General features: G+C 60.6%; 3 protein-coding genes across 11 annotated transcripts in view; 1 reads left to right on the top strand and 2 right to left on the bottom strand.

Annotated features, from left to right (window-relative positions):
• Nucleotides 1-14895, top strand: part of RECQL5 (RecQ like helicase 5) — a 40557-nt gene extending 25662 nt beyond the window's left edge. For 2 of the 7 annotated variants that reach the window (XM_063799283.1, XM_054670677.1), the window contains 11 exons: nucleotides 10287-10386; nucleotides 10526-10562; nucleotides 10703-10761; nucleotides 10848-10921; nucleotides 11263-11356; nucleotides 11698-11832; nucleotides 12069-12610; nucleotides 12782-12872; nucleotides 13102-13326; nucleotides 13852-13921; nucleotides 14022-14681. In XM_063799283.1, coding sequence (XP_063655353.1) covers nucleotides 10287-10386; nucleotides 10526-10562; nucleotides 10703-10761; nucleotides 10848-10921; nucleotides 11263-11356; nucleotides 11698-11832; nucleotides 12069-12610; nucleotides 12782-12872; nucleotides 13102-13326; nucleotides 13852-13921; nucleotides 14022-14122 — 1528 coding nt within the window. In that variant the 3' untranslated portion in view covers nucleotides 14123-14681. Of the gene's footprint in view, nucleotides 1-9866; nucleotides 10086-10286; nucleotides 10387-10525; nucleotides 10563-10702; nucleotides 10762-10847; nucleotides 10922-11262; nucleotides 11357-11697; nucleotides 11833-12068; nucleotides 12611-12718; nucleotides 12873-13101; nucleotides 13327-13851; nucleotides 13922-14021 lie in introns of all 7 variants that reach the window. The other 5 variants (XM_063799282.1, XM_054670676.1, XM_009433296.4 and 2 more) reach the window with 4 other exon arrangements.
• Nucleotides 116-8106, bottom strand: SMIM5 (small integral membrane protein 5). Of its 3 annotated transcripts, none has more exons than XM_003953188.4 (3): nucleotides 7337-8106; nucleotides 1192-1354; nucleotides 116-729 (listed from the first exon to the last, which is right to left on the bottom strand). In XM_003953188.4, exons 2-3 carry the CDS (start codon nucleotides 1316-1318, stop codon nucleotides 623-625), a joined length of 234 nt encoding a protein of 77 aa, XP_003953237.1. In that variant the 5' UTR covers nucleotides 1319-1354; nucleotides 7337-8106; the 3' UTR covers nucleotides 116-622. The 3 variants fall into 3 exon arrangements, with proteins under 3 accessions (XP_003953237.1, XP_009431574.2, XP_009431577.1); XM_009433299.5 differs by having other exon boundaries at nucleotides 4395-8095; XM_009433302.5 differs by lacking the exon at nucleotides 7337-8106 and adding an exon at nucleotides 4704-4947.
• MYO15B (myosin XVB) overlaps nucleotides 14686-25076 on the bottom strand; it is a 42752-nt gene continuing 32361 nt past the window's right edge. Inside the window, 26 exon segments of the mRNA XM_054670679.2 lie at nucleotides 14686-15125; nucleotides 15304-15444; nucleotides 15555-15688; nucleotides 15872-16005; nucleotides 16294-16409; nucleotides 16616-16761; nucleotides 16893-16989; nucleotides 17085-17162; nucleotides 17262-17356; nucleotides 17467-17582; nucleotides 17674-17747; nucleotides 19452-19528; nucleotides 19962-20031; nucleotides 20124-20187; nucleotides 20356-20501; nucleotides 20895-21064; nucleotides 21174-21285; nucleotides 21511-21652; nucleotides 21732-21850; nucleotides 22078-22196; nucleotides 22336-22411; nucleotides 23369-23428; nucleotides 23632-23744; nucleotides 24250-24469; nucleotides 24593-24680; nucleotides 24769-25030. Of these exon segments, the coding sequence (XP_054526654.1) occupies nucleotides 15048-15125; nucleotides 15304-15444; nucleotides 15555-15688; nucleotides 15872-16005; nucleotides 16294-16409; nucleotides 16616-16761; nucleotides 16893-16989; nucleotides 17085-17162; nucleotides 17262-17356; nucleotides 17467-17582; nucleotides 17674-17747; nucleotides 19452-19528; nucleotides 19962-20031; nucleotides 20124-20187; nucleotides 20356-20501; nucleotides 20895-21064; nucleotides 21174-21285; nucleotides 21511-21652; nucleotides 21732-21850; nucleotides 22078-22196; nucleotides 22336-22411; nucleotides 23369-23428; nucleotides 23632-23744; nucleotides 24250-24469; nucleotides 24593-24680; nucleotides 24769-25030 (3047 nt within the window). The 3' untranslated portion in view covers nucleotides 14686-15047.

Genomic DNA, 25076 nt, shown 5'->3' with positions numbered 1-25076 from the left:
TTCCAGCTTTCGTGGGCACAGGGAGAGCAGAGGCCTGGGAAGGACGGGCACCAGCCATACCCCTTCCCAATGTACAGAGCCTAGCCCAACCTCAGGGAGTCCGGCACCGCAGAAACACATAACACAAAAGCTTTTACTTGGAAACTGGCAAATACTGGACTAGAATACTGACATGCTCACGCTCTGGCGGGAGCTCGGATGCAGAAGCTATTGCACAAAGCCCCTCTGATTGCCTTGCTCCTCTTTGGCATGTATCAGCAGAGCCCCAAGGGCCAATTGCCCACAGGTGGGGACTGTTCTCCATCAAGGTATGGGGACCCCTACTTCCTTGTTTTGTTAAAAAGTGCAGGTAGGCGAAGAAGCCCAGGCAGTTGACCCAATCTTTGAAACAGCTGACTCCCCAGCACCCAGTGTCCACTGGCAGATGAGAGGTTTGCACCTATACCAGCCCTTGTTTCCTTGGTAGGGCTCAAGTTGTCAGTGTCCAGGTACCTGGGCTGGGCCAGAGCTGGGGCCAGGGGAGCCTGGTCTTGAGGGGTAAGGGCTGCAGGACCAGGCTGATGGCCTGTGTCATGGCATTGGCCATCTCCTCTCCAGCTTCTCCTCAGCCATCGCCCGTCCGTCATGGTGGTGTCGGCTGCACCTGGACCTTCCTGCCTCTCCGCTCAGGGCAGCAGCTGTGAGTGCAGCAGCAGCTGCAGGCTATCAGCAGCAACAGCAGAACAGTGGCTGGAGGGCCGGGAGAGAGCACGGGACTCAGGTTGGGGGAGAGAAAGGATGCCCACCCTCCTCCCAGAGAAACCCACTGCCTGCCAGGGTCTTTCCCCCACAGGTCTGGTGGAGGTCAGAAAGATCCGAGAGGCTGGTGAGAGGTGCGGACGGTCCCCATGCCAGCCGCCAGGGCCAACCTCCTCCATGTTGTGTCTTCTCTTTCACTGCCCAAGCCTGGCTCCCGTCATCCCCGCGTTTGGGATCCCGGGGTACTGCTGGGCCCAGTCCCCAGCACCGCCCATCACCCAAGCAGCATATCAGAGGATGAGGGAAGTCCCTTGGCTTCCCCCAAGGGACAACTGGTTTTCCTCCTTGATCCGGCAGACACCCGCCACCTCTGCCAGCCCTCTGGCTGGCACCATGGTGTGGTCTCTCCCAGATGCCAGGGAGAGCCATGGGGTGCTGAGTGCCCCAACTAACCTGTGAAAAGGATGATGACTGAGAAGGCCACGATCTCCACGGGCTCAGCCTGGGGCAGTCTCTGCAGCTTGAGCAGCAGCCTCTCGCCCACGGCGCGCATCTCCTGCACGAAGTCGGTGGCAGCCATGCCGCGCCGGCTTCCTGTTGGGGCTTCTGCCGGGCTCTGCTGGGGCAGAGAGAACACCTGGAGCCTCCACGGCTGGCCCCACACTCGCCGCAGCACCGAGATTCCACCCTCGCACCCATCCGCAGCCCGCAGAACAAGTTTGTCAGGTCTCACACATTGCACCCCTGGTGACTTCCACCTAGTGGTGGCCCTCAGTCCCCACCCAGCTGACACAGCTCAGGGTGAAGGAAGCCGGTGAGGACAGTGAGACCAAGGGCTTGCTTCGGGGGCTGCCGGCCAAGGCGGCGGCTGGTGGTGGTTTCTGGCTTTGCTGTTCCATTCCCTTGTCTTGAGGTACCACTACTGGGTTTTGCCTGGGTGCTTGGGACTGGCACAGCTCCCTCGGGGTGGGGAGACTGGGATAGGATGCCAAGCTGGTACTCTTGCCTTCCATCAATGTGGGGACAGAAGGAGCAGGTTCTGCCGAGAGCAGGTTCATGGGGCTTCTGGCCAGGGTCAGTCAGAGGTGAAAACTGCCCCCCTGTCCCCCAGGCCGCCCAACCTCTCCCACCAGCCCAGTTTCTACACTCATTGCCTGTTCTGCCAGAGGGGGAGGCCGTACCGTGTCCCTCCAGGTTTTGCCAGGGTTTCTGTCCTGTCTGCTGGGAGGGGGTCAGGAGGCCCAGGTTGCTCAAGCCAGCCCCTCCCCTGCTGGCGTCATCTGTTTCTCTAGCCTGACCAGGAAAGTCCTCTCCACTCCCACCCCTGCCCTAGGAGAGCTTCTTCCTGTCTCAGGGTGCCCAAGAGGCCCAAGGTGCCACTCCAGGCTGAGGCTGTCGGGCTGTTGTATCTTTGAGCCGCTTTCCCCTTCTGCCTCTCCTGTGGGCATGAGGGAGCTGGTGCCTCTTTAGAGAGGAGCCAGAGACAACCTTGTCCCAACCCAGCCTGATCCAGTTCACCAAGGCAGTTGCTCTAATCCAGGGGTGGTGGTGGGGACAGGTGGCCAGGGGCTGGTGCCAGACCTTTGGCTGTAATTATCGTTGCCTTGTCCCAGGTCTCAGCCGGTTCTCGCTGAGATGGCTACGTCAGTGAGGCCAGTCACTCCCGGTGGCACTGCCTTGGCAGAGCTGGTTTAGAACCACCGTGAAGGTCATCGAATGGAGCCCTCCACCCTGCAATTGGCCTGCGGCCATCCTTGAGGCCATGTGGTCTTTGCATGAGCACCCAGGATGGTGAGGAACCTCCGCCTGCTGAGGCAGCCCACCCACTGCAGAAGGTCGGACTCCCGGCTGGCCCCCAGTTAGTCCCACTTGTGGTCACTTAGACCTCGCCCCCTCTTCCGCCTCGTAGCCCTTCAGGAGCAAGATGGCAGCCGGCATGTACCTTCTGGATTTCTTTCTCTGCCAGGGGCCTGCTCTAGTGTTTTCAGCTGCTCCTCCTTGAATGCCACCTCCACTTCTTCCTTTTGTGACATGAACAGGTTGCTTCATGTCTCTGATATGGAATGAGATGCCCGTGTTTTGAGGCTATTGGGAGGACTGACCATCTAGCAGCACATTGTAGACGGCCATAGGGGGGTGCCCGGCACACGAGAATGCCCCCCTGGGACGGGTCTCACTGGCTTTGGGGGCTGTCACCCCCATGCACCGTCACTAGCACCCCCAACACCTTTTGGGTGTCTGTCCTAGGGTGTCTGCGGTGTGTGCCCTGAAGGAAGGTAGGCAAGCTGGAGGTGGGGAGCTATGTTTTTGTTGTTGGTTTTGGTTTTCTTTGAGATGGAGTTTCTCTCTTGTTGCCCAAGCTAGAGTGCAATGGCATGATCTCAGCTCACTGCAACCTCTGCCTCCCAGATTCAAGTGATTCTCCTGCCTCAGCCTCCCGAGTAGCTGGGATCACGAGCGTGCGCCACCATGCCCGGCTAATTTTTGTATTTTTAGTAGAAACAGGATTTCACCATGTTAGCCAGACTGGTCTCGAACTCCTGACATCAGGTGATCCACCCTCCTTGGCCTCCCAAAGTGTTGGGATTACAGGTGTGAGCCACTGCGCCCGGCCTGGGGAGATGTTTTTTTAAGTGATGATGAGGGTAGCAGGCAGAAGATGGCTCCGTGGAAAATTAGATGAGTTCTTGTCAAAAGCCGTGGGTTCCCTGAGTTAGATCCACCCAGCTTCTCATACCTCACCTGGAGTGAGTGCGTTTCTGTGGAGGTGAGGATCTCAGTTTTCAAATGTACTGAGAGGCATAGGGTCCTAGAATGCTATAGATCATCCGCTCCCGCCTCCTTCCTTCTATACGTGGGGAAGCTGAGACCCGAGAGAGCAAGCAACTTCTCTGAGGTTACACAGCAGGACAGGGCCCCAGCCAGCACCCCCACTGGTGCCCCACGCTGTCTCTCCATGGAGGCCTGTCTCCAGCTTAGACCAGCAAGATAGCCAGGAGCAGCCCCCCTGAGGGTACTGCCCGTGCAGTGGGCTCAGTACAGGAGCCAGGGCCTGAGAGTCCCCTGGAAGCCAGCTGGCTGTGCTCGGCCAGCCCCAGCCCACATTTGTGGATCTGAAGCTGCTTTTATCAGCATATCACCACCAGGCCGGGGCCACACCAGGTTCTTTGAGACTACCTGGAGTCCTTGTCACCACAGGTACAGGTCTTGTGAGTCTAGCCAGCCTGAGTGTAGGACTGAACCCTCTGGTCAGACTGAATGGGACATTCTCTCTGGCCAGGTGGAGCAGGCTTGCACAAGGACAGTGGTCCCCTCTTGGTTCCGGGACCTCCGTGCCATCCTCACGCCCCAGCTTTCCAGGTTCCCTCATTCTTAGAGGGACGACAATGCCGACAGTGTCCCTTACGGGACAGTTTGCGCGTGGTTCAGGAGCTGGGCTGCCTTTCTCCCCTCCCTCTCTGTCTACACTTGGTCTGGCGTTTTCAGCCTGACTGGCACTGTGCCCACACGGCCTAATGTAGCCCAGCAGAGACACTCCTTCAAAGAGGAAGCGGGCAGGGAGAGCTTTTTCGCTTGTGTGCCACACCCAGAGACCCAGGGAGAGATTGCAGGGGGGCACTTTTCCTTGTGAGCAAGAGACCTGGGGTTGTGCTCACCAGAACAGGGAGGAAGAAGGTTGGACTGAGGCTAAATTTACTGGTGCAGGAAAAGTGGGGTTTGTTGCTGAGAAGCTCTGGCCAGCCTCCTCCAGGGGCTGCAAAGTGGGAGAACTGCAGACTCATGCCGGGTGGACCCCGGCCTCCAGCGGGGAAAAGTGTCAGTTCCCAGCAGCAGCAGGCTGCAGCTGTGGACAGTGTCATAGCTTTGCGCCCAGGGCTTCCCTAGGGGGCTGACTGGAAGCTGAATTTGCCAGCCAGGCATGGCCAGCCTCACCCAGCCCCAGGGTCTGACCCAGGGGTACTCACGGTATCCTGTCACACAGTGAGCAGAAGTAGGACCGTTGGACGTGGCTGTTCTGCCCCCAGAGAGCTGGAGAGGAACCCCGGGACCCCCTTTGTTTTGCAGTTGATATCTTGTCATTTGGAGCGTAAGCCCGCGACTGAACCTTCATGGCGCAGGTGGGGGAGCTGAGGGGTCCTCTTCTCTAAAGAGGAGGAGGCGCATTCCAGCCGGTCCCCAGGCGGTCTTCCCAGCGGGCTATTTAAAGCCAGGCCAAGGAGTGCCTGACACTTGGTGCCCAATATAACCAGCAGCCGTCAGGTGACTGTGTGGCATGTGCCCCAGCCGCTGCTCCTAAGGGAACCTTAGTGTTCCCAGCTGTGGCGAGGGGAACATGGGAGCTCTGAGGCTGGCCACCTCTCCTCCCCTTTCCCTTCCTAGGTTTGGCAGGAGGAAGGCAGGGAAGCCCAGGAGGGCTACTGGTGATCCCATATTTTTCCCGTCTTTCTATCTCAGGTTCACCCAACTCCTTCCAAAACCACACTTCCCACCTGCGAACCAGGGCAACCAGTCCCTCCCAACCCCACGCTTGGTAGTGCCCACCTGCGAACCAGGGCAACCAGAGTCCCTCCCAACCCGACGCTCAGTAGTGCCTTGGTTGGAGGTTTCTCAGGGTCCTCAGGGGTTCCTGAGTGGCTGCCAGAGCAAGTGGTGGCTCCCTCTGGCCTTAAGAGGGAGTGTAGCCCAGCTGCCACCAGGCCCTCCTGCTGCCCAGGCTGCCCAGCCAGCCCTGCTTGGAGCCTTCAGAGGGTGCGCCCTGGCTGCAGTAGCGGTCAGCACAGGGGAAACACTCAGGGCAGAGAAGGCTGGCAGAGCCGGAGGGATGGGAAGCATTCCTTTATGTGGCATCTCCTGGCACACGGAGCCTTGCAACAGGCAGGCATCCCGCAGGCCAGACAGCTGCCACTTGGTCCCGAAGCTTCCCTGTTTCCTCCTCACAGAGCTGATACTCCAACCCCAGGCGCCTCACGAGGAAGGGCTGGCAGCAGGCGGCGTGTTTGAGACTGATAAGCGAGGTGTGCTGGCAGCGTGGGGCCCCAGAGGGCTGCTTGCTCTGCCCTGTTGTTTCATCATGGTGGGTTTTAGTCACCCTTGCCCTGTTGGGCATTATCTCGTTTGAGGTCCACCTAGAAGGAGGCATAACTGACACTTGTGGGAGATCTGCAGGGTCCTGTGCCTGAGCAGCCGGGAGGGATGCCCCTATTTGTGGCACTGAGCCTTTGGGTGACTCCCCTTTTTGCCCTGGCTCCAACTGGAAGTAGAAAGTGGTGCTTGAACCCCTGGCAGGCCCTGCTCCTGTAGCCACCCAGGGCAGGAAACAGGGTTAGAAACAGTAGGCGCTCTTTCTGCAGCTACAGAAGCTGGCTGTTCATTCGCCCTCCGTCCTGGTTCAGGGACTGTGTTGGAGAGACCCTGTCCACTCGTGTCCTGTGGATGCAGGACAGGGATCCCCACCTGCCTGCCTGGGGCGTCTTGTGAGTGACAGCCACTGGGGTCTCCAGGCTCACCGCTGTGCCCCGACCCCCACCTGGCCTGACTCTTCCCTACTGTGCGCCTCCCAACACCGCAGGAGCTTGTCTCCCCAGACACCAGCCCCAGCCGAAGCCCCCAGCCTCTGCCGAGCTGAGAACACTTGGGCTAGTCCTTGGTTTCCACATTTCCCTGGGTCATTGTTTTTCTTTCTCACTAGATGCCAGCTTGTTTGCTTTGAGGAAAACATATGGGGGGTGGTGGCTTTAACGCTGGCTTGAGGACGGGGAGGCAGGAGGAGTAGGCAGCCTCGGCTCACGGGCCCTGCCCAGGAGGGCTGCTCTCAATGTTCCCCAAAGAACCAAACAGCCGGGTCCTGCTTCCTTAGGGGTGGTGTCATGTCAGCCTGTGCATCACGGTGGCACAGCAGAGGTCCCGGTTGCCAGCGTGGTCCCTCCCAGCCTCGCTTCTGTGACCTTCTGCCCACCTGAGCCTGAGTTGAAAGTCAGTCCTCCAGGTTCCTGGTTTGGTGTTCAAGGCTCATCACCAGAGGGAGATCTAGGAGTTTATGGGGTTCTAGATGGGCCCAGGGAGGAGGACCCAGGCTGAGCCATGAGCTGAGAACACCAGCAGTGAGTGGGCCAAGCCCCTGAAAGGACACAGATGGGCAGAGTCCTGCTGCATCCTGGGGGCGCCGCATGCTGGCTGGGCAGACCCTGCGCTGACCTCGACAGGGCTCTGCCCTAATCCTGGGAAAAAGGGAGGCTCAGCAGGCCGGCAGCCATTCTTTCCCAAGCTGGACAGCCAAATCCCTCTTTTAAGCCCCCTGAATAAAAGAGCTGAAATGAACTTGCAGAATAAGCAGGCCCTCGGGGCCCCTCTGCTGCACAGCAGGCGGAGCAGGAGGCGCTCTGAGCAGAGCCCCCAGCCCTCCCCTAGTGCAGGGTCCCAGCAGCAGGGAGAGTGCAGGTGTGTGCAGGAGGCTGGCTGACTTCCCTGCAGGGAAGCGACCCAGCATGTCCCCCAAGACCTCTCCGTGTTTATGGTAGACTGGCCCTTCACCCTGGGGGCAGGGGACCCTTGCTGCTCCCTCCCTGTCCCCCCTTCTTCTGTGGCCATTGCCACTCACCTGGGAGCTCAGGTGTTGGGGGCTGAGCAGCAGTGCCCCAGCGCGGAGCCTCCACGTGCTGTCCTCGTACTTCCTTCGTGGGCGCCGCTGCTCCCCTGGGCGCCTCAGCCCAGCTCCTCTGCTGACAGCCCGCTGCTGTCTCTGCCTGGCTTTTTTGTTGTTGGTCGTCCTGGAGATCCAAGTGTCAAATTACCGTCGCGAGGGGGAGCCCGAGGAAGCCCTGCTTGGGAACTTGTCCTCCAACTTCATGTCCCGGTGCCTCACCTCTGCCCTGAGAGGGCTGCTCAGGGACAAGAGAAGCTCCCTCTCTCCTCCTCCTTCCTCCTCCTCCCCCTCTCCCCCACTCCCACGCCGTGGGCTGGGCCTGGGTTGGGAGCTGAAGAAAGAAGTCGGCTCTCTGCCTCCCTGGCCAGGAGGACCCTGGGGAGGCTCCACCTGAGCCTGTGGAGGGGAGTCCTGCAGCGCTCTCAGGTCTGGGGCACCCACCCTGCCCTCAGGAAGGCCACCCCTTCTGTCCCTCTGGCCACTCCCTGGCTGGTCCCTCCCTCTGGCCTCTCTCAGGAACAACAGTAAACAGTGGGGAGCTGGTGGCCCTCCCAAGCTGAGCAGGAGGCTTTGCAACCAGTCCCTGGGGAGGCCCTTGTGCCGCTCAGCATCTGAAGGCGTCTTGGGGGAGAACTTGGAATCCTGAGTGACCCGGGAGTGGCCTGCGCGCCCGGCAAGGCGCCTCATGTTCCTTGTGAGGTGAGGGCCTTCTGCTGGGGCTGTGACCGCACTCCTGGCCCAGCTGTCAGGGCAGGGCTCCAGAGTCCAGGGGCCGGGCCCTGTGACATTTGCCTGGTTGTGCCTCCCAGCAGGCCAGGCTGTGTGGAGAGAAACCGACCCCAGCCCCGCTGTCAATGGAGCTCTTTGAGTCCGAGCACAAAACCCCAGTGAGTCAGGGCCTGAGGAGGGCAGGGGGAGGAAGCCAGCCATGTGGTCACACCACTCGGATGCCAGAGCCTCCCAGAGGCTGGACAGGCGGCCGCTGTGCGGGCGCACGGACTCCTGGGGATGAACCATTTGTTGCATTTACTCATTGGAGCAGAGTGGGGGCAGGAGCGCCCTCTGGTGACCTGTCCCAGCCCAGGTCAGGCTTCAGAGCTGCGTTCACTCAGCTAAAAGAAAGTCAGCCAGGCCTTGCTTCCTTACCGGGGTGTTGCAATCAGCCTTGCATCCTTGAGCCTGCGCCTTGGGGTCGCAGCCCCTCAAAGGGCTTCTTGCAGCCGCAGCAGTGCTCACACTGGGAGGAGTTCTAGTTAGAGCAGTTAACGCCAGCTATTCTTGTCCCTGGGATGTGGCACCCCAGACAGCCCTGCCTGTGTTCCAGCATCTCCTCTTGGGCTTCCCTACCCTGTGCCACGTTCCTGGTGGCAGGAATGGCTGTTTATAAGGAGCCTGAGAGAGCTATGGCCCCTCTTGCGGCCTCTGCAGCTGCCCCAAGGGTCGACAGCCACCCCCATGCAGAGGGAACAGAGATGCGACAGAGCCTCGTGGGCCAGCCAGAGGCTGCTCCCTGCTCCCAGCATGGGCAGAGGCCGCTCACCCCAGGAGGGCTGCAGCAGGGTTGGGACAGAGGAAGACGAGAGGAGGACTCCAGGCGAGGCTGCGTCTCCCTGGCTAAAGGCCCCACCTGTGACACCCTCACGGGTTGATGATGGGACATATTACTACACAGCCATGCCTGCCTTAGCAATGCAAATACGTTTTGAGAAATTTAACTTGTCATTGTGCGGTCACAGAGTATACTTAGGGAAATCAAACAGCAATTCCAGGGAAGAGAAGGAAAAAAAAATCAAGCGGCACAGCCTCCTACACACCCAGGCCATGCGCTACAGCTTGTTGCTCCTAGACCACAAACCTGTACATCACGTTACTGTCCTGAGTACCGTATGCAGTTGTAACACAGTGGTATTCACCTATCTAAGCACACATAAGCATAGAAAAAGTACAGTAGAAATACAGTGTTAGAATCGTAGGGGACCACCGTTGGCTGTGCAGTCATTCCATGGGGCATGAATGTACTGTAATGCACTTCAGACATCACCTCAGCCATCTTCGCTCAGTCTGTGAGGGCTGTGCCTTTCTGCACCATCTTACTGATGGGAGGGAATGCATGGGCTTTAGGAGGTGAAGTGTGTCACCCAAAAGACAGCCTTCATGGCAGAGCCAGCATCTACATCCCATTGCCAGAGGACAGAGGGGAGGAGCAGAGGAGTAACTGGACAGAGTGGGGTTCACATCCTGCTTCCCGGGAGACCCCTATGTGTTACGTGACCTTGGGAAAGTTTGTTCACCTCATCGTCCTCATCTGTGTAGTGGGGAGAGCCAAACGATGCCTGGTGCAGCTTGGATGAGATGAGGGGTATGGGGCTCCCGGCATGGTGCCGGACACGGCAGTGCTCGCTCAGCTAGCGATTCGGGCTCGGGTGAACAGATGCTGGCTGACTGGGCTCTCCGCCCCTCACCTCTGCGGTGCTGCCTGCTCCAGGTGCCGCCATGCTGCCATTGCCAAGTACTTCGGGGATGCGCTGCCTGCCTGCGCCAAAGGCTGCGACCACTGCCAGAACCCCACGGCTGTGCGGAGGCAGCTGGAGGCCTTGGAGCGCAGCAGCAGCTGGAGCAAGACCTGCATCGGGCCCTCCCAGGGGAATGGCTTTGACCCCGAGCTGTACGAGGGAGGCCGCAAGGGCTACGGGGGCTTCAGCAGGTAAGGGGCCAAGAAGCCAGGGACTCCAACCCACTGGAATTGTCTGGCATTCCCTTGGCGCCAAGGCCAGACCAGAGGTGGCACGATGCTGCAATCCCCCCTTGAGCTGATAGGACATCAGGGACATTGCCGTTCTAGCAGCAGCACACATGGGGAGGGCAGAGCCCAGGCCAGGGCCACTCACGCCTGGCCTGTCCCTAGGTATGACGAAGGTTCTGGAGGCAGCGGATATGAAGGCAGAGATGAGGCCCACAAGCGGGAGTGGAACCTCTTCTATCAGAAGCAGATGCAGCTGCGCAAGGTGAGGGGAGGCACTCAGTGGCCTGTGTAGGGCCCCTGGTGGCCCCCTGCTCGCACCTCTCAGCCCCTTCTCTGGTGCTGGATGGGACCGTCCTGCGGCAGGGCAGGACGCCTCATGGGCCCTTCGTGTTGTCCTCCAGGGCAAAGACCCCAAGATAGAAGAATTTGTACCCCCAGGTCAGTACAGAAATGTTCCTGGAGGCTTGTGGGCTCTTCCCGGGGCATGGAGGGAGGATTCTCATCTGGGGTGTGGGGGACCTCAGAGCGCAGAAGGTGGAGTGAAGGGACCAAGGACCACCCCCCCCCCCCCCCCACAGATGAGAACTGTCCCCTGAAAGAGGCTTCTAGCAGGAGGATCCCTAGGCTGACTGTGAAGGTAAGAGACGGGCAGCTCCTCAGCCACTCCCCGGGGCCCTCCCCCAGCCGCGAGGCCATGTGACCAGTCTCACTGTCCTGTGCCAGGCACGGGAGCACTGCCTGCGGCTTCTGGAGGAGGCGCTGAGCAGCAACCGCCAGTCAACACGTACCACTGATGAGTGAGTTCCACGATCGCTGGGCTGAGGAGCACTCCAAGCTCTCATTCCCTTGGAGACTGCAGGACCCTGTCAACCCTGGCCTGTTTGGGCCACCTCTCCCCAGATTGTACCTCTCCTACTCCAGGGGACTGCCCCTACAACCCCACCAGGGCCAGGCATGGCTACAACTTAGGTGCTACCAGCAGCTGCTGAGGGACAGTAAGCCACAGGGTGCTCAGAGAGTCCTAATCAGAATCCCTGTGCCCAAGGCCTACCCCACCAGGCCTGGAGTCCCGCGGGAGCTCAGCAGGGAGAAGCCCAGGCCCACCTGATACCTTGTGCCTGTTACCTTGCGCCCACAGAGCTGACCTCCGGGCCAAGGCCATGGAGCTGGAACATGAGACATTCCGGAACGCCAAGGTGGCCAACCTCTACAAGGCCAGCGTGCTGAAGAAGGTGGGCCTGGTGCAGGCGGACCCAGGGTCATTGCAGGGGCCCCTCCATACTCTGAGGCAGAAGCTGTCTGCCAGCTCTCTGGGCTCAGGCAGCCCAGAACTCACCCTCCCCAGCCCACCCCAGAGACAGTTTATGGGGGTAGAGCTCCATTCTCCACTGGCTGGACATGTTTCTAGCCAACCCTGTGAGGATGGGAGGCCTAAAACTTGCCCAGTGGTCAGTTGCCTGTGGCCACTGGCCACAGAAACCCACTTCTAGTGCCTAGTAGAAAAGGAGGGCTAGGTGGGGCATGTCAGGAGGAGCTGGCGGGTGCCACAGCCTCCCTGCCTATCCCTGCCCAGGTGGCCGATATCCACAGAGCCTCCAAGGACGGGCAGCCCTATGACATGGGAGGCAGTGCCAAGAGCTGCAATGCCCAAGCTGAGCCTCCGGAGCCCAATGAGTATGACATTCCACCAGCCTCCCATGTGTACTCGGTGAGCTGTGGCCCAGTGGCCTCCAGACCTGTGACCAGGAAAGGCTTCACTTCCCCTCTGCCCTCAGGGGTGCACCTCTTGCCAAGCAAGGCCTGGCTCCCCACCAGGGTCCTGCCTGCCTCTTCCCTCCCACACTCCTGAGAGCCCCGTCCCAATGTGAGTGACTGCTCCAGCCAGCGGTGCCCTCAAGGGGGCCTAGTGGGCTGAACCTCCTCTCCTCCTGCTCACATTTACAGCTCAAACCCAAGCGGGTGGGAGCTGGTTTCCCCAAAGGCTCCTGCCCATTCCAGACGGCCACGGAACTGATGGAGACGACTCGGATCGGGGAGCAAGCCCCCCAGCCCGAGCAGGGAGGCGAGCACGAGCCCCCGAGCCGGCCCTGTGGCCTCCTGGATGAGGACGGGAGTGAGCCCCTCCCTGGGCCCAGAGGGGAGGTCCCTGGAGGCAGCGCTCACTATGGGGGGCCCTCCCCTGAGAAGAAGGCAAAAAGTTCCTCTGGGGGCAGCTCCCTTGCCAAGGGCCGGGCTAGCAAGAAACAGCAGCTCCTAGCCACAGCGGCCCACAAGGATTCTCAGAGCATCGCCCGCTTCTTCTGCCGAAGGGTGGAAAGCCTAGCTCTGCTGGCATCAGCCCCAGAGGCAGAAGGTGCCTGCCCCTCCTGTGAGGGGGTTCAGGGACCCCCGATGGCCCCAGAGAAGTACACAGAGGAGGAAGATGGAGCCGGGGGACATTCGCCTGCCCCTCCCCAGACTGAGGAGTGCCTCAGGGAGAGGCCAAGGTAAGGGTACAGGTAGTCATAGTATCTTCTGGAACCCACACGGCAGCATCCCCTTTGCTCACTGGGCGTCTGAAGCTCAGAGCTCACCCCTGAGATGGGCTCTCCTAGGCCTCCTGGGATGAGGGAGCCACCAGGACCCAGTGCTGTGATGCCTGCTCTTCCCTCCACCAGCACCTGCCCGCCCAGAGACCAGGGCACCCCTGAAGTCCAGCCCACCCCTGCAAAGGACACATGGAAGGGCAAGCGGCCTCGATCCCAGCAGGTGCCGGCAGGGATGAGTCTGTTGGGGAGGAGAGAAGGGCTGTGGGCGAGGCCAGGAGCTGTTGTGCCCTGCTCAAGGGGTCAGGGAAAATCAGCTTGCTTTCCACACCTGGCAGCAGATGGGCTGGGCTGGAGGGAGGCAGCTGGTGTGGGGACCCAGTCTTCTGGAGGAGGGGAGCAGGCCAGTGGAAGGGAGCTCAGGAGTGACCCTCTGCTGTGGCCCTTCTCAGGAGAACCCAGAGAGCCAGCCTCAGAAGAGGCCACGCCCCTCAGCCAAGCCCTCCGTCGTAGCTGAGGTCAAGGGCAGCATCTCGGCCAGCGAACAGGGCACCTTGAATCCCACGGCTCAAGACCCCTTCCAGCTCTCCGCTCCTGGCGTCTCCTTGAAGGAGGCTGCAAATGTTGTGGTCAAGTGCCTCACCCCTTTCTACAAGGAGGGCAAGTTTGCTTCCAAGGTAGGGGGAGTGGGTGGGCTCTGCCTTCTCCCAGGCCTGGGGTATGTGGGTGTAGTGGGGGTGGGAGACAGGGAGTTTGAGCCCCAGAACACAGTGGGCCTAGGGCCAGCCCCACGCCCGTCCTCCCTGGGGCCTGCCTTGCCGTTGGGTCATGGCCGTGGGTTGCTCTGGGGGTCAGGGCAGGGTCCTGCTCTCTTTTTTTTTTTTTTTGATCTCTGTCGCTCAGGCTGGAGTGCAGAGGCGCGATTTCAGCTCACTGCAACCTCCGCCTCCTGGGTTCACGCCATTCTCCTGCCTCAGCCTCCCGAGTAGCTGGGACTACAGGCACCCGCCACCACGCCCGGCTAATTTTTGGTATTTTTAGTAGAGTCAGGGTTTCACCGTGTTAGCCAGGATGGTCTCGATCTCCTGACCTCATGATCCGCCCGCCTCGGCCTCCCAAAGTGCTGGGATTACAGGCGTGAGCCACCGCGCCCGGCCACCAAGGGTCCTGCTCTCTGCTTCTCTTCTCCCTCTCCCTTCCAGGAGTTGTTTAAAGGCTTTGCCCGCCACCTCTCACACTTGCTGACTCAGAAGACCTCTCCTGGAAGGAGCGGTGAGCGCTGGCATTGCCAGGGCCAGGAGGCACTTGGGAGGGTGGTCTACAGGGAGGAGGCTAACGCTCACCTCCTCATGCCCCTACCCTGAATCTGTAGTGAAAGAAGAGGCCCAGAACCTCATCAGGCACTTCTTCCATGGCCGGGCCCGGTGCGAGAGCGAAGCTGACTGGCATGGCCTGTGTGGCCCCCAGAGATGACCAACTGCTGGCTGGGCAGGGCCCGCGTCCTCCCCCAGATTCTAGCATGGGTCATCCTGGGCCTCACCTGCTGATGCCAGGGCCATCGTCTTTTCTCAGTCCTTCTCCTTTCCAACCATACTTGGCTTTGGGGATGACCCCAGACACCCCCTGAATCCAGGTCAGAGGTCAGCCCACCTTTCTTTCTGCTTGCAAAGCCTATAGACCCTTCTCAGAGCGGCCCTCATGGCTGGGTTTTCTGGGACACATGTCGAGGACAGAAGGTGGAGGGTGGTGGAGCTGCTGCTGGAAGAAGGGGAAGGAAGAGTGGCCCCCCCCCCCGAGTTCTAAGTCAGGACGAGGCCCACCTGTCCAAGGTATCGGAACCTACTCAGGGGACCCTCAGATCCTCCACCCACTCCCCTATCCACCACGATGCCAGCTTCCAGCCTTGCCCAGGTCAGAGCTGTGGCAGAGGAGAGGCAGCCAGGCCCTGTTCCTGCTCAGGAAGGCCAGGCCTGACAGATGTTTGGGAGAGGAATAAAGTTGTGTTGTGGTGGGGCATGCACACGTGCACACAGCCCTTTTCTCCAGGGAGTTTTATTTCCTCAGCAGCTGTTTCTCCCATGCCTGGGCTTGTGCTAATGTGGGGCCTGGGCGGAGCCTGGGGTCGGGTGGGCATCTCCCTCAGACTGGGCAACCTCAGGTGCCCCAGCCGAGTTCCTGCAGCCCCCTTTGGCCCCAGGCCGTCCTGGAGAGGGTCTGGCTGTTTTCTTTGCCTGCTGGTGACGTGATAGCAGCCCCTGCCTCATGGCCTGCATGTGGGCCGGCTGGGCCGTGCTGAGGCAGGTTCTAGAACAGTGATCTGATAGCATCCAAGGCAGACCATCTGGGTGAGACTTGGGCCGGGGGAGGCCTCCTCCTCTCTCCCCGGCCTGCACTCCTCTCAGTTGATGCTGGGCCACTCAGTGCAAGAGGCACTGCTGTCTATCAGGAAGACAGTGGTGTATAGCAGCTCCTGGGCCTGCCCAGAGAAAGGCCTGTTACAAGAGGGCTCCCCAGCCAGCCCCTCGCCTCTGCCCCGGCCCACAGCACTCCGGAGCAGTGGGCATCGGCCTGGGCCTGGGCTCCCACTGCACGCTATGCTGGGGCAAGGCCCTCACATCCACCTTCGCAAGGTGGCCAGAGGCCTGGCCACTCACCTGTGGCAGCTCAAACCAGATGGTCTGGGGGTTGTCAGCTGAGCCATAGTTGACTTCCAGGCCAGGGGGCCCCTTCTCCTCCAGAGGGCTTAGCAGGTGGAGCCGCTGCAGGCTCTTCAGGGCAATGCGGCAGTACAGGCTCTGGGGGCAGCAGAGAGCAGGGCTGGTCTCCTCTCTGGGGAGGGGTCATTGTGGGTGATGGAACAGCCCGAGGGTCCCTAGGCCAGTGCTGAGGCAAGAGCTGTGCCCACCTGGGAGCTGGGGTCCATGAGGATGAGATGCTGGCGGTTGAGCCCCAGGAGAGTGGGTCCGGACAGGGCCTGCATGCTCACTCGCAGCACCCCATAGACGGTGTAGCCGAAGAGGGGCAGCTGGCTCATGGCCTCTGCGGGTGGAGAGGGTGCAGGCAGGAAATCTGACTGCTGGGGCCCTGGAACCTGCTCTGCTTGGTCCCCCAGGTCAGCTGAGAGGGACAGGGCAGGCGCAGACCCCTCCTCGCCCCTCTACCTGCATTCCTTCCCTCTTGGCCTCCAGCCCCCACCCAGCGGTCCCCTAGTCCCAGACCCACCAATGAAGCTGATCTGTGCTTCCTGGGGGCTGTGTCCTTCCAGCCGTCTCAGCTCCTGACCCATCAGGTTCTTGATGGAGGCCGTGTTCACCTGCCGTTGCAGCTGCTTTGGCACGTAAGCTAGCAGGTCCTGCCTAGGATGTGTGACCAGGGTCAGTTTGGCCCCTGACCACCTGGTACAGGGCTGGGCATACAGCACGTGCCAAATAACCAGTGCCTATTGTGGGCAAGACTAGACATCCATACACATGAATGAGGTGAGGGTCCCGCACCAGAGGAGCTCGGGGTGGGGTGGAGAGGACAGATGTCCACAGGCCCCGCTGCTCCTGGCCAGTCCAGTTAGGGCCAGGAAGGGTACCAGTCAAATGGCCTTGACCTTAGAGAAGGGGAGGGGCTTAGGGGCGGGAGGTGCCTCCACTCACTCTGAGGGGGGATTCCTGTTGGCCTTGCTGAGGTGCTGCAGGGCGGCCAGCCTGGCGAGCTGCGCGTCTGCCTTGGCGCTGACTGGCAGCTTCCCCTGAAGGTAGTCCCACAGCACCTGTGCGGGGAGCACGGTGAGGAGGGCAGCGGTGGTCCAAAGCCCCCCATCAGTTGGTGGCTCTAGAGGCTCAAGCCTCCTTTTGCCACTGTCACCCCCCAGCCACCACAGACCCACACCCTTGTGGGGAGAGGGGCTTGGAGGTTGCCCAGGCAGGAAGCCGCACCCTCAAACTGCAGCAGCAGCTCGGAGGCAGGCAGGCTGACCTGGCTGTAGTGGGTGCTGATGTAGGTGGAGTTATCGAAGTGCAGTGGGGTCTCCCAGTGGAGCCGCCGGCTGTGCAGGCTCACGTCCTGGTCCACTACCACGCTGTTGAGGTATTCGGCAGGCTGCAGGGGCCGCACCAGCTGGCCTGCATGGGGAGCCTAGGTCCACTGCTGCTCAGTCCACACACACCCTGCCCTGCCACCCCAGCAGAAACCAAACCACCTCGCCCCTGGGCAGGGGAGTGGCCCCACCGTGAGGCTCCGTCCCCAAGCTTACTCTTCTCTTTGATGAGGAAGAGGGCGAATTCCTGCACTTCCTGAGGCTCCGTGATACCCATTTGCCGGCACAGCTCCTCCTGCACTTCTGCTGCTACCTGGGCATGTGGACAGACTGTGATGAGGGGGAGGGAGGCTGGGGGACCCAGAACTGATGCCCAAGGCCTCCTCCCTTGGTGGCCCCCAAGCTCACTGTGAAAGTCTGGATATTCGTCCTATAATCCACACCCCCCGGCAGGTGAATAAGAAGCAGGCGAATGGCTTGTCCTTTCTGCCAAGGCAGGTTGCAGGATCAGTCGGCCAGTGGTCTCCTGTAGGAGACACTCCCCACCCAGGGTGTCCCACAATGCCCATCCGCCACCCCCAGTACCAGGAAAGCCTTCATTTCACCCGGTGGGGGCATCCGCCGGCGCCCCCCATATTTGACTGTGCGCTGGAGGTGCTCCTGGCTGCTCCGGGCCAGCTCTGCAGAGAAGCCAGCCGGGGGTTATGAGATGGCCAGGTCTCCCCAAGCCCACCAAGTTCCCAGTCCTAGCAACCCCTGCCTCTCCTCCATCTCCCCTTCCCACGGGCACCTTGGCTGGGGCCTGAATCCTGCAGGAACTTGGTCAGGTAGGGCATCAGCCTGGTCGACGGGGGGAAGAAGCCTGTGAGAAGGCTGAGGAAGCTCCAGCCTCGAGTGCAGTGTTCCCTGCAGGGCAGAGCGCTCGGGCTTCAGGCTGGCCAGGCCACAGTGCCCAGCTGCCCCCAGAAGCCACCCCACCCCACCGGTCCCCACTCACGGCCGGGGGTGTCCCGTGACCTGCTTGATAACCTGGCAGTAAATCTCATCCCTCAGCTTCTCCTGCTGGCACAGCTGTGGGGACAGGAAGGGCAGGTGGGGTGAGGGATGGCAGCGGTGAGCCTGGGGTCTGAAGCCCTGGAGAAACCCTGCTAGGCCATGGGCTGGGGCTGGCTCAAGATGTCTCTCTCAGCTTAAGACATCACTGCACTGGCTACTCAGTTACTTTCTTCGCTGCTCCCGTCTCCCTCTGTCACACAGGCTGGAATGCAATGGCATGATCTCAGCTCACTGCAATCTGTTTCCCAGGTTCAAGCAATTCTCCTGCCTCAGCCTCCCAAGTATTAATAGGCGCGTGCCACCAGCGTGCCCAGCTGATTTTTGTATTTTTAGTAGAGATGGGGTTTCACTACGTTGGCCAGGTTTAATCTCGAACTCCTGACCTCAGGTGATCCACCCGCCTTGGCCTCCCAAAGTGCTGGGATTACAGATGTGGGCCTCCGTGCCCGGCCTTTTCATTTATTTTTTATTTTTTTGAGACAGTCTTGCCCTGTCGCCCAGGCTGGAGTGCAGTGGTGCCATCTTGGCTCACTGCAACCTCCACCCTCCTGGGTTCAAGCGATTCTCCTGCCTCAACCTTCCGAGTACTACAGGTGTGCTCCACCATGCCCAGCTAATTTTTGTGTTTTTAGTAGAGACGGGGTTTCACCATGTTGGCCGGGCTGGTCTGCAACTCCTACCTCAGGTGATCCACCTGCCTCGGCCTCCCAAAGTGCTGGGATTACAGGCGTGAGGCACCGCGCCTGGCCCCTGCTTATCTGATCTCTTAGTCATCTCTGCTGGCTCCACCTTAACTCCTTGACCTCTGAGCGGTGCTGTGCCCTTGAACCTCTCTCTGTCTGCCCTTCTCCCTGTGTCCTCAGCTGGTCCCATTTGATGACTCCTGGTGCCTGCCTCCAGCCTTCTCCCTTGAACCCCAGACTCCTCCACTGGGAAGTCTGGGATTTCAGACCTCACGTGTCCAAAACAGATTTCCTCCACCAGCCAAGACCTGCTCCTTGAAGACAGTAGTTGTCCTCCTTCCCGTAGCCCACATGCAATTGGTCAGCACACTCTGCTGGCTCAATCTTCTGCTTCTCCCTTGCTGCCAGCACCATCCCTCACCTGGGACCACTGCAATAACTTCCTTTTGCTTTTAAACTTAGACACCCAGAATCTCAAACAACAGCCGAGTGACCCTGTGAAATGTAAGCCGAGTCTCTCTCCAGAATCCTCTGGTGGTTTCCCATCTCTCCAAAAATCAGAGGCCAATGATGGCTACAAGGCCTGTGGTGGCCTGGACCCACCATCCGCTCCCCATCCTCATCCTCCGTTCTCCCTGCAGCTCACTAGGCTCAGCCACACTGGTCCCGGTGCGTGATGGTGCCGAGGCTTCCCCCCACATCTGAACTGTTGCCTGCCCTTCTCTGTCACCCCGTGCTCACTCCTTCCCTCCCTGTAGGAAGGCTTCTGCCACAAAGCCTTCTCCACTGCAGCAGCCCCTTCCCTGCATTCTTAACTCTCCAGTGACCTCTCACTCCCAGACACATAAGTTATCTCATGGTAAGCACTGCAGAGACTTAGCCTGTTGGCTTCACAGCCACACCCCCCTGCACGCAATGGGTGCTCAGTAAATACTTTGGAATGATTTGAAGGACAGTGACCAAGAGAAGGGGATCTCCTTCAGGCCAAGACAGGAGGACAGGCACAGGCGCTGGGGGTCACACAGCCCAGGCTTACCTTCAGCAGTTCATAGAGCAGATCCATCTCATCCTTGCCCCGGGGCTTGGACTGGTCACCCATAAACCGCATCAGGGCTGCAGGCAGGATAAGAAACAGGGCACATAGCTGGGGCTGTGCTGGGGCTGGCCCCGGCTCATGCTGTTGCTGTGCAGGGCCTTCACCTGCCATCTGATGCCTCACTCTCAAAATGCATAGATGCCAGCCAGGGCAGCTGGTTGCAGCTCGACTCATGGGGAAACTGAGGCTCCTGGGTATCCAAGGCCCCACACAGCACATAGCTTCCTCTGGACCCATGGACTGCCTTCCAACCCCAGACTCCACACAACCCACAACCCTTGAGTGGGAGTAGAAGCGGGTGAGGGCCCTGGGGTCCAGGAACCACCAGTGAGCTTCCCAGAGTTGGCAGACTGGGACAGAGCCAGGCAGAGCTCAAGGAGATAAGGGGACCAGACACCCAGGTTCATGGCACTGCAGACATGGGGACCCAGGATGCCTGTGGCCACTCACCCAGGAAGCTGGCTACAGCCAGTTTGCTCACATCATCACTGAGGCTGAGGAGCGACTCCTGGATGGGAGCCTGTGGTCAAACGGAGGAGGCCATGGGTCTGGGGGGCCGTGGGGGTCAGAGGGCAGATCTACGGGCCAGACCCCTCCCTGCCTCTCTCCCACCTTGGTGTACTGCACCAGGCTGTCCGTGTCCTTTCCTGTGGCACCTCCATCAGTCTGGCCCAGCCTGTGGGGGGTAGAGGGAGACAGCCCAGCTTGTTTGGCCCTCCTGCCCTCATCCCAGCCAGCCAGGCAGGGAGAGTGCTAAGAGCACAGCCCAGTGGCTCTGAGCAGGGTGCTCTCTCTCAGGAAGACTGAGGACAGACAGGCACAGGGGTTGGCCCAGTGCACTCACAAGGCTTGGGACCTCCAGAAGTAACGCAGGGCGAATTCCTGCATGGTGTAGCTGTGGGAGTCGGGCAGAAAGGCATAGGCCACAGAGGACAGGCTGGTGGCCTCCGAGTCGTCACTGTGTGCCTGGCTCCAAGGGTGGGCAGGGCGCTGGGAGCACAAGATACCTGGTGCCACCTGAGTGTCCAGTGCCCTGTCCCAGGGGTCCTGCCCCAGCCCCATCCCTCCCAGCCAGACACCAAAGGAGCAAGACCAGAAGCCAGGAAAGTGAAGAGCTGTTTATTAAGCATCTGCCGGGGCAGCCTTGAACTAAGTACCACGTGGGACACAAGAGCAGCACCCAGCCCAGCCCCTGCCTGCAAGGAGTGCACAGTCTTGCTGGAGAGACAAGGCGAGCCATCAGGAGGGGGCAGAGGGGCAGCCACAGGAGACGGACAGCAGGGTGGTCCCACCGCATGGCAGCCTCGGGAGTGGTCAAACCCCTTTCCTTCCTCAGTCTCAGGCAGGCCTTGCCTCTGCTTGTCCCTCTCCCATCTTCCTCACCTCTGAGGCCCTGTCCCACCGAGCCAGCCCTGGTTCCCCGTTGGACAGCTGACCCTTGTGCCAGCCACTCCTCTGCTCCTTGGAGAAGGAAAAGTCAGGAGCGGCAGCCGGCTGCACTATGTCGGCAGGAAAGAGTCCGGAACGGCCCCCGGCAGAGCCAAACTGCCAGCCTGGAAGGCACCCAGGGATGTGGCTCACCCACTGGACCCTCTGCCCCCGGGCAGCCTCTGCCAAGTGGATGCCCTCCCTGTGTGAGCCCCTGCCGGCCTCTGGCGATACCTGGCTCCAAGGTGGCCACCGGCAGCACCTTGATGAGGTCCCCACGGTGGAAGCTGAGGAGGCTGCAGTTGTCAGTGATGTAGCTGCGCAGGGCGATGACATAGCCGGAGTCCTGTGGGCAAGCAGGCGAGGGCCTGGAGCAGCGAGTCTGCCTGTGCCTCCCTGTCCTGCCTGCCCACCTGCTCCCCCTGCTGGCCTCCCCCTCCACCTAGCACCCCAGACTTCCAGGGATTTGGCCCAAACTCCCAGCCCCTGCCCCCACAGGGAAGACGGACAGGGAGATGCAGCATCTGTGAGGGCTGTCTGCCCAGCCTCTCAACCCGTGCCCCACACTTACCTTCTTAAGCTCATTCAGGAATAGCTCAACCAGCGCCTCGATGGCCCTTGCCCGGGCTGTGTGCAGCACCAGCTGCTCGCTCTTCAGTGACAGCTCCAGGGTGGAGCTGCCCCGGCACTCCACACCCAGCACCTCCGCGAAGCTGCGCAGGGATCGGGCATGAACTGGGGTCACCTTGCCACCTGCCCCCACCTCCAGCCCAGGGTCGTGGGCCAGCGCACCTGTATGAGCAGAGAATCTTCAGCTGGTCGGGGCGGAGGCCGGGGCCTTGGGTCACCTTGAGCAGTCGCAGCCCACGGTGGGACACGGCTAACAGCTGCACGTCGCTGCCACTCTCGCCCTACAGGAAGGTGGTGGGTCTCGGGCAGTCTCCTGGGTCCTGCTACTGCCCAAGATGCCCTGGAGCTGCCCAGGGCCAGTGGCTGGAGCTGCCCAGGGCCAGTGGCTGGGCTTTGTCCTTCCCCTGGTGTCTGCTCCCCAGCTCTCCTGCTTGTGGTCTGTGCCCATGCACCCCAGGATCCAGGCTGGGGGCCTGGCATCCCTACTCCCTACCCCAGCGCCACTGACCGAGACAGGAAAGAAGCGGGAGAAGTAATTGGCCCAGTTGTCCCGAGCGGCCACCACGATGCGCTTCTTGACGCTGTCTTCAGTGGTGGTGAGAGAATCCAGGTCCACCTCCAAGCCTCCTGTGGGCAGGAAGGACCCAGGCTGCCCTCTGCTCACACAGAGGGGGCTCTAGAGTTTGCTCCCATGCTGCTCCCTCCTTCAGGGCAGGCGCAGCCCCCAGCACTCAAGCTCCCAACTCCATGGTCCCTGGACCCATACCCAGCAGGTCTTTCATTTTCCGCCGCTCATTCTGGGAAATCCGGATACAGGACTCAGAGAAGGTGTCCCGTAGGATCTGGGGGCAGAGCGAGGTGGTCACCACCAGGTCCTGAGACAGAGCCCACCCCCAGAGCAGCCATCCACATGCATGAAGGAAAACCTGAGGAGGCCGATGGAGGGCGCCCTGGCCCCCATGGCCTGTGTGCTCAGCAGAGGGCCTAGGTGGGGCAGGGAGGGATGGAGGGCTTGGGCCACCTCCATTCACACGTCTCACCTGTCCCCTCCCCTGCAACTGCCAGCCCTCCCTTTTCACTCACTGCCCAGAGACCCCGTGGTAACTGCCCTTGGATCAGCCCAGATACAAGATTGTTCGGGGCAGGGGGCGGGTGCTACTGCAGAATTAGGGGGAACAGAGGCTCACTCCTGGGAGCGTTCAGAGGTGGCAAAGTGACAACCATTTATTAAGTACCTACTGTGTGCTAGAGCCTGTGTTGTGCACTGTACACACTTTGCTTTTAAACTTTATCTATAAAACTAGATGAATAATGGTCCCTACTTCTTGTTGTTGTTGAGACACAGTCTCGCTCTGTCACCCAGGCGGGAGTGCAGTGGCACAATCTCGGCTCACTACAACCTCTGCCTCCCGGGTACAAGCAATTCTCCTGCCTCAGCCTCCCAAGTAGCTGGGGTTACAGATGCGTGCCATCACGCCTGATTTTTGTATTTTTAATAGAGATGGAGTTTCACCATGTTGGCCAGACTGGTCTCGAACTCCTGACCTCATGATCCACCTGCCTTGGCCTCCCAAAGTGCTGGGATTACAGGCATGAGCCACCGCACCTGGCCATGGTCCCTACTTCTTAGGAATGTTGTGAAGGTTCATTGAAGGCAGGTCTGGGCACACAGAAGTTCCCCCTAGTGCTGGCTGCCAACATGCCCTACGTGGTGTTAACCTGGCCCAGCCATTAGACAAAGGGCACGAGGGATGCTGTCTCTGCAGATGTCTCAGGCTGGCAGGTGGGCCAGCTCTCACCTGCTCACAGAGGAGCCGCAGGTAGTAGGGATGGCTGAAGTTCTCCCGTGGGTAGAACACCTGGAGGAGGGCACAGAAAGGCAAAGATCGGTGGGTCTGGTGCCTCTTCCCAGCAAGCCTCTGCCCTCCCAGGCCTGGAAAATCAGCCTTGAGATGGTGGGCTGTGGGGAGGGGATGCTGGGGTCCCAGGCTGGGATGCACAAAGCCTGCCGCCTCCCTGCCAGCCCAAAGAGGCCAGGCCAAGGCCCCACCCTCATGCCCACCTCCTTGCGTAGGAACAACTTCCAGGGCGTGCCGGTGTAGGAGAAGCACACGCTGCCAGAGGGCGCAAGTAGCTGGGTGGAGACCCCCTGGTCCTCCACGGGCTGTGACAAGCCTGGCAGAGAGGAGGGGGTGAGGAGCCTCAGTGAGGGGCTGCAGAGCCAGAGTGATAGGGGCACGGGAGGGAAGACCTTCGTCCCCAAGAGCCTTCCAAGGGCCCGGCTCTCCCAACCTCCAGCTGCCTTACTCCTTCCATGGCACCATCTCCTGCCTCCATTTTGGGCCCTAAACTTTCCCTGGCATCCCTGAGGCTCGTGGGTCTTCTATGACCATGTCAGCCAGGGCCACTAACTTCCTCACAGAGCTGTCGGGTATGTGTCAGGGACAACACCCTGTGTGTGACAGCCTCTCGATGACAGCCCCAAAGATGCCCAGGCCCTGCCCTGGGTGGGAACGCGGAAGCTGGGACTCCCCAGCTACGTATGGCTCCAAAGTCCAGAAGCCCGAACAGCTGGCCTCAGCCACGCAGAAATGCCTTCAGCCCTGGGCACCGAGAGTCTGTGTGAACCCTGCCTCTGCCCCAGTGAAGCCCACGGCGCAGGAGAAATGCGGTTCCTTACAACGACGCTCTGCTGAAAGGGTCCCTGGGTCCTCGGGCAGAGGCAGTGGTGGCGCTGGTGGAGGTGGGGGTGTCTGGGCAATAGGCAGCTTCTGGCCAAACAGGTCCAGAAGGGGCCCCTGCTTTTCCTTGATGGAGCTAGAGGGCCCAAGCTGTAGCGGGGCCTTGGGTCGAGGAGCCACAGCTGGCGGGGGGCCCTTTCCTGGGCTGGGGGACAGCATCTGGGGGGATACGGAGAAAGTACACGGGCTGAGTCACAGCACAAGGCCAAGTTCGCCCCAGAGAGCCTTGGGCTCCCCAGTGCAGCAGCACACACTCTGGGGGAGACAGGCTGGGGTGCTCACCGGCGGGGACGAGTGGGCACCGTTGATACCCAGCTTGGCCAGAGCCTCGTCCTTGGGGTCGATTTTCTTCAGGAAAGCTTTGGGAGGCCTCGTGGGAGAAGCAAGAGGTCACTAAGTTCATAGGGTGATTCCCCGAGGAGCAGGACAGCCCTGGCCACCTCCCCGTGGGGGCCCACCTGGATGGCTGCACGGGCACAGGCACGGGGCCCGGGCGGCTCTGGTACATGCGGATGATGTTGCCAATTTCCCTGCTGGGTTGTGGCTGCTTGGGCTTGGAGTCTGAGCTGCGCACCACAGTCCCCCTGCCTTGGGCTGGCCCTTGGCCATGGCCCTTGGCCGCTGTCTCCTTGGCTGGCTCAGCCTCGGCCTCTTTTGGAGCTTTGGCCCCACCTTGCTTCAATGGCTTCTTCACGATGGGGGGAGGAGGAGGGGACGGCACTGACCAGGAAACAGGAAAGACTGTTAACCGCGTGCAGAGCCACCG

The sequence above is a fragment of the Pan troglodytes genome, chromosome 19 (genome assembly GCF_028858775.2).
Source record: "Pan troglodytes isolate AG18354 chromosome 19, NHGRI_mPanTro3-v2.0_pri, whole genome shotgun sequence".
NCBI lineage: Eukaryota > Metazoa > Chordata > Mammalia > Primates > Hominidae > Pan > Pan troglodytes.
This window is presented reverse-complemented; position numbering and strand designations above follow the sequence as displayed.